At 41.2% G+C, this 7109-nt stretch overlaps 1 protein-coding gene across 1 annotated transcript in view; it reads right to left on the bottom strand.

The window, feature by feature from the left end:
• Positions 1 to 1550: 1550 nt before the first annotated feature.
• The window catches only part of DET1 (DET1 partner of COP1 E3 ubiquitin ligase), a 31169-nt gene continuing 25610 nt past the window's right edge, over positions 1551 to 7109 (bottom strand). The window contains exon 5 of the mRNA XM_043434307.1: positions 1551 to 2114. Within this exon, the coding sequence (XP_043290242.1) occupies positions 2087 to 2114 (28 nt within the window). The 3' untranslated portion in view covers positions 1551 to 2086. The remainder of the gene's footprint in view (positions 2115 to 7109) is intronic.

The raw sequence follows: 7109 nt of genomic DNA, 5'->3' as shown, positions 1-7109 counted from the left end.
GCTCTTTAAATCCCACTTCTGGGTATTTATCCAAAAGAACTGAAAGCATGATCTCAAAGAGATATATGCTCATCTTCTGTTCATAGACACATCATTCTCAATAGCAAAGAGGTAAAAGTAACCTGTGTCCAGCAAGGATGAATGAATAGATTAAACAAAATGTATTCAATAGTATATACATTTGAAAGTGAAAAAGTGTTAGTCTATCAGTCTTTGCAACCCTATGGACTATAGCCCACCAGGCTCCTCCATTCATGGAATTCTTCAGGAAAGAAAACTGGAGTTGGTTGCCTTGCCCTCCTCCAGGGGATCTTCCCAATCTAGGGATCCAACCCAGGTCTCCTGCATTCCAGGAAAATTCCTTAGGGCACCTGAGCCACCAGGAAAGCCCCAGTATATACATATAATGGATTATTATTCAGCCTTTAAAATGAAGGAAATTCTGACTGAGGCTCTTACATGGATGAAATTTGAGGACATTGTGCTAAGTGAAAAAAACCCGACACAAAAAGACAAATACTGTGTAATTCTACTTATCTGAAGTAATGAAAGTAGTCAAATTCATAGAGACAGAAGGTAGAATAGTGGTTACCAGGGGTGGCGTGACAGGGAAATGGAGGAATTACTATTTAATGGGTATAGAAGTTTGAGTTTCGCAAGTTGAGAAAGTTGTAGAGTTTCAGATTTGCAAAATGAAAATATAGAGATGGGCTGCTCAACAATGTGGGTGTACTTAACACTACTGAACTCTACACTCAGAAATACTGTACAGTCAGTTAAGATGGTAAATTTCATGTCATTTTTTTTTTTTTTACCACAATTACAAATTAGGAATAAACTCATTAAAAAATTTTAAGAAATACATGTTCACAGTAAAAGAATCACAAAGCTAAAAAGTGAATGTCCACCTTCCCTCAGCCCCAGGCCCAGAGGGAACCACCATAATAGTGTCTTCTGTGGGCCTTCAAAAATGTTTTATGACTCTAAAAATATGTATGTATTTATGTCTGTATTGATTTCAGTTTCATTTCAGATTCGTTTTTCTTTTTTACAGAAAAGAGCATCACACTAAACATACTTGTTCAATTAATATGTCTCAGAGAGCTTTCCAAATCAATATGTATGGATCTGTTTCATTACTTTTAACAGCGGTATCGGATCCCATTTTATGGATATTTCATAATCTATTTAGTCTGTCTCTCTTGATGTACATTCAGTAGTTTCCACTTTTTCATAATAAAAAAGTTGCAATGAAAAGCCTCGTGCATATATCTCAGGCACATATACATATGTTTTGGCTTAATAATGTACCATTTAACTGAGCTAAAAGATATGCACATTTATTAAGACGCTGCTCTCTGTCTTTTAAGAAATCTGAATCAACTTTCTCTCCCAATAACAGTGGATGAGAGCACCCTACCTTCTTGACAATACTGGGTCATCAAATATTTTTAACCTTTGCTAATCTGATCGGTGAAAAATAAATATTATAAACATTTTTCATATAGTTTTTGACCATGCATTTATTTTTTCTGTGAACACCCTGCTAATAATACCCTGGGCCCATTTTTTCTTTGGTTCATAGTTCATCTTTTTGTTTGACTTAGAATGAAAAGAATGCTAGATTTCTAATTAAAAAAAAAAAAAAACAGATATGCAACAAGCAACAAAGGTTTACTGTGTAGCACAAAGAACTATAGTCAATATTTTAAATGTTTTTAAACTAAGGAAATCAATCCTTTGACAAACGGGTTGTTATTTGCCATTTGATTTTATTTTGGTAATTTTTCCCAAGTTTCCATTTGCAGGTATTCAATTTTTATTGAGCATTTTTTTTCCCTTCTTAAAAGGGGCTTACTTACTGCAAAATTATAAATAGAAATCTAGAAGACAGTGGCACCTCAGCAATTACATGTTCATTTTGTATCCCTTATCTTTCTCTGATCTTGGCACTTGCTGCCTGCCCCTCCCTGAATCTTCTCTTCAGGAGCTCATAGAAATGTTCCTTCTCAGGGACTTCGCTGGTGATCCGGTGAAGACTCCGCCTTCCAATGCAGGGGGTGGGGTTCAATCGCTGGTGGGGGAACTAAGATTCCACATGACCCATGGTGAGGCTGAAAGATTAAAAAAAAGAAAGAAAGAAATGTTCCTTCTCCAGCTTTTTCCATTCTACCTTTTTTTATGAAATCCAACATCTTTCTAACACAATGCTTTCCAGCCTCCCAAAACACATCTCCCTATTTGATAACCAGGAAAATCTTCTGTCCCTCTAGGATTTTTTAAAGGATGTGTCCCAATTATGAATCCCTGTGTCTTCTTGCTTAACCTCATCAGATAAGATTTTTTCCAATGTCTCCGGTTTGTAATGTGAAAACTTATGCATATTTTTCATTTTTTCAATAAAAATGGTTACCAACTTGTTTTTTCAACAGAATCTCCCTCAAGATTTGAACATGCCCACTGCTTCAATCTTAACCCTAACCGATGCTGAGTTGAGAATCACTTTTCAGATAAACTTTATTTTTTAAAAAAATATAAACAGAATGGCATTTAAAGTTTAAAAAAATTATTGACTTGGGAAAACAGTCCAGAGGCAATTTATTCTGAGCAACACATTTCTCCATAAGGATATATTTCAATCCTTATAACCCCCAACAAAAACTATTAGGGAGAAGCCTGAAAATTACCTTTTACTTTTTTCAACTGTTCAGAATATTTCCATTCCTTTTCTTTTTTTTTTTTCAGTAGAAACATAGACCCCACTCTATTCTTTCAACAATCAGTTGAATATTGATAAGTAAGTAAGTGTCAGTCGCTCAGTTGTGCCGGACTCTTCGCGACCCATTGGACTGCAGCCCACCAGGCTCCTCTGTCCATGAGATTTTCCAGGCAAGGATACTGGAGTGGGTTGCCATTTCCTTCTCCAGGGGATCTTCCCAACCCAGGGATCGAACCCGGGTCTCCTGCACTGCAGGCAGATTCTTTACTGACTGAGCTACAAGGGAAGCCCATGTACTGACACCACGGATAAAACAGATAACTAATGAGAACCCACTGGATAGCACAGGGATCTCTGCTTAATGCGCTGTGGCGACCTGACTGAGAAGGAAGTCCAAGGAACAGAGGATGTGCACGGATAACGGACATCTGGCTAACTGACTCGGCTGTGCGGCAAAAACTAACAACAGCATTGCAAAGCCACTATACCCCAATAAAAAATAATTTAAAACACAATGAAGGATATAAGCTTCCTGGTGGCTCAGCTGGTAAGGAACCTGCCGGCCAGCGCATGAGACACAAGAGATGCGAGTTCAATCCCCAGGTTGGGAAGAGCTCCTGGAGAAGGAAATGGCAACGCACTTCAGTATTCTTGCCTGGAGAATTCCATGGACAGAGGAGCCTGGTGAGCTACAGTCCACGGGATCACAAAGAGTCAGACACGATTGAGTGACTAACACTTTCACATCACTTTCAAGATGCACCTGATTGCTGTTTTGCAAACAATACTACCTCATGTTCATTCCTAAAATGGCAAACCTCTGCTTCATTAATACCAAAATGAATCCCACTGCTCTGCTTCTATGGGCTTCTGCGGTGGCTCAGATGGTTAAGAATCTGCCTGCAATGCAGGAGACGTGGATTTGATCCTTGGGTGGGGAAGCGCCCCTGGAGAGGGAAATGGCTACCCACTCCAGTATTCTTGCCCGGCAAATCCCATGGACAGAGGAGCCTGGAGGGCTACAGTCCATGGGATCACAGAGAGTCAGACACAGCTGATCAACCAACCCTTTGATTTTCAAACTGCTTCTGTACCTTTCTGAGTACAAAATAAACTTTCATTGTAATACCCAATCATGGTACAATGCCTTTTTTCTTTTAAATTGGAGTGTAATTGCTTCACTATGTTGTGTTAATTCCTGCTATAGAACACAGTGAATCAGCTGCACGCATACATACATGCAGACCCCCATCCCACCCGTCTAGATCTCCACAGAGCACAGAGCTGAGCTCCCTGTTCTATGTAGCAGGTTCCCACTCGCTGTATGTTTTACACACGGCAGTGCATATGTGTCAACCCTCACCTCCCACTTCATCCCACCCTCCCCTTCCTGCACCTACACATCTGTTCTCTACATATGTGTGTCTATTCCTGCCCTGGAAATAGGTTATTTTCTAGATTCCACATGCATGCGTTAGCCAGGACATGGAAAGAACCTAAATGTCCAATGACAGATGTATGCATAATAAAGATGTGGCACGTGTAAACGATGGAATACTGCTCAGTCATAAAAAGGAATGAAATTGGGTCATTTGTAGAGATGTAGATGGACCTAGAGTCTGTCATACAGAGTAAAGTCAGTCAGAAAGAGAAAACCAAGTATTATAGTTCAGTCTCTTGAAAGACACTTGAAACAGCACAGAACTTTAACCCATGTCACCTCAGTAATGCGTATTACTCGGTAGAAATGATGGCAACATGACTATGCTCCATGTGCTCACGCAGAGCAGGTGACGCCACAACTGTCACCTGGCTGACAGAAGATGCCAACTTTAGATAAGGTCCAATTTTGAAAACTGCATCCCAGAATGGATGCAGTAGTACACAAATCCCTTCCTGTGTGAGGGGCTTAACAGAGCTTCTGGTCCATGATAGACGTTGTGAGTCACAGTCATGTCTGACTGCTTGCAATCCCATGGTCTATAGCCCGCCAGGCTCTTCTGTCCCTGGATATCTCCAGGCAAGAATACCGGAGTGGGTTGCCATTCCCTTCTCCAGGGGATCTTCCCAGTCCAGGATCATACCCAGGTCTCCCACATTGCAGGCACATTCTTTACTGTCTGAACCACCAGGTCCATGATAATAAGCTCTTACTAAATGCTAACAATCAATGATAACAAACTCTCAGCAAACAAAGCTCCCTTCTAGCAAACATGTCTGGCTGCAAAGAGGGTTAGGGATGTTCTGATCCTCTCAGACATGGGTGAGTGGGGACAGAGGTAACGTTACCAGTCTCCTGGGGGTGATCAGGAGCTGGGCCTGGAGAAGGCAAGCTTATGTTGCTTGGTCACCAAGGAGTGAAGAAGTGTATAGTTAATGCTCATTCAGTGTTCACATTGACCCTGCAAATGAGAAATTATCCCCATTTGACAGAGGAGAAACGAAGACTCCATCAGGTTCTCATTATCAACCCCAGGGTCACATAGCCAGTAGCACAGACCTCATTTGCAAACCTGAGCTGTTCTCATAATTCTATCAGGGCTCCATCTGTAAAGCATCTGAGTCTTACTATGCATCTCTCTGCTTCCTACATTATTTCTGCCTCTGGTAATCAAATGTTGTACAATGGAGTCAGTCTTCAGAATTAAAAAACAGAAAAACAACAGAGGGTTATAGCTATAAAGGTATACACTGAGCAGTGTTGTTTAATGTTGTAAACAAAATTACCGCACAGAACATCAAAACCACTTAATACACTCAAATGCCTTGACAGCATGCACTGAGGAGAACCGTTATGCTGATTACCAATAATTATGACCTACTCATTAAGGGACATCCCTCAGGGCTTCTGCAAAGGAACACTTCATGGCTGAGATGGAGTTACTCTGTGTACTTGAAAATAATGAAGCTACGGTTCTTTTAAAAATTATCTAATTTAGGCTTTTCACTGATTTATGTGCTTCTCTGTACGAGCTCTAAATGAAAGAGGTTCTGCTGAATTTACATGGAAGCTTTCTCTCAAAGGTCCACAGCAGCCTCAAGCTGACTGTTGACATGCCAGCTCCCTGCCAAGTAGGAAATAGAGGAAAGAGGTTCAGAGAATTTAAATCTGAAGTCTCTGCATTTCTTAAACATTTTGGTCTCAAAGAGCTTATTTCTCCAAAGATTCTCGAGGTTTGTTGGATGAACATTTTCAGAGAGAAGACACTAGAGTTTACTTAACACAGCTTTAAATCCTTTAGAAACAAAGTTAATGTAAACAAATACATAGGATTTGAGAACTAATTATGGACCAAGTATTCAATGTGCTGAGTGCTTTATCTCCCATTTTAGTTAAATCCTTTTAGGTACAAGAAACAGCCAGCCCAGCTCAGGTATGGCTGCAGAGGCCTACAGGAGAGCCAGAAATCTGACGTGAATTCAAGAATAGGGATCTGAGAATGGGAATCATAATGGGGCCTCATGGACACTGGAACTGGATCTAAGAAGGTCCCCAGAGAGCAGGAACTTATGACTCTTTCCATGGGCAACGTGCCTTTCTCTTCGCATCTATTAGTTTCCTTTCAACTGCAAGAAACAGTAAATCCAACTCAAGTGGCTTAAACAGTAAGGAAATTACTGTCTCACAGAAATGGAACTCCAAATGTACGCTGGGTTTCAGGGTTGGCTGATATAATCAGCCAGTTCTGTCATCTATGATTCAGGTTCTCTCTTCATTTTACCACCCAGAAGGCCAGCTTCATCCTAAAGCTGATTCTCAGTGAAATATGATCATAGGGTGTTGGATGGTGGGAGTGTGGGCTACATGTTTCCTCACAAACATATTCTTTTTTACATTATCTATTTACTCTTGGCTGCACTGGGTCTTTGCTGCTGTGCACGGGCCTTCTCTAGTTGCAGGAAGCGGGGGCTGCCCTTTGTCGCAGTGCTCAGGTTCCCCATTGCGGTGGCTTCTCTTGCTATGGAGCATGGGCTCTATGGCACACAGGCTGCAGCCGTTGTGGTTCTCGGGCTTGCGAGTTCAGTAGCTGCAGTGCACGGGCTCAGTTGCTCTGTGGTATGTGCAGTCTTCTCCAGCCAGGGATCAAATCCATGTTTCCACCGTTGGCAGTCAGATTCTTAACAACTGGACCACCAGGGAATTCCCCCTCACTAGCATATTCTAAAGAAAAATGTTCAAAGGCACTAGACACCTTTATCTCAGGGTATCATTGACCTGAAAGACATCACATGACATTCCTACACTAACCCCTATGCCAACTGGTCTTATCTTAGTTGTAGTAACTAGCAATTCGTATGAGACCACCATGATTGGCTGAGACTGCTCAGGGCACATTCCTAGATTGAAGTCTGATGTGTGGGGGATGGGGGAAAAAAAAGAAATTGAGAG

Source organism: Cervus canadensis, chromosome 17 (genome assembly GCF_019320065.1).
Source record: "Cervus canadensis isolate Bull #8, Minnesota chromosome 17, ASM1932006v1, whole genome shotgun sequence".
NCBI classification, from domain to species: Eukaryota; Metazoa; Chordata; class Mammalia; order Artiodactyla; family Cervidae; genus Cervus; species Cervus canadensis.
Note: the sequence above shows the minus strand (reverse complement) of the source record. Positions and strands in the feature narration are given on the sequence as shown.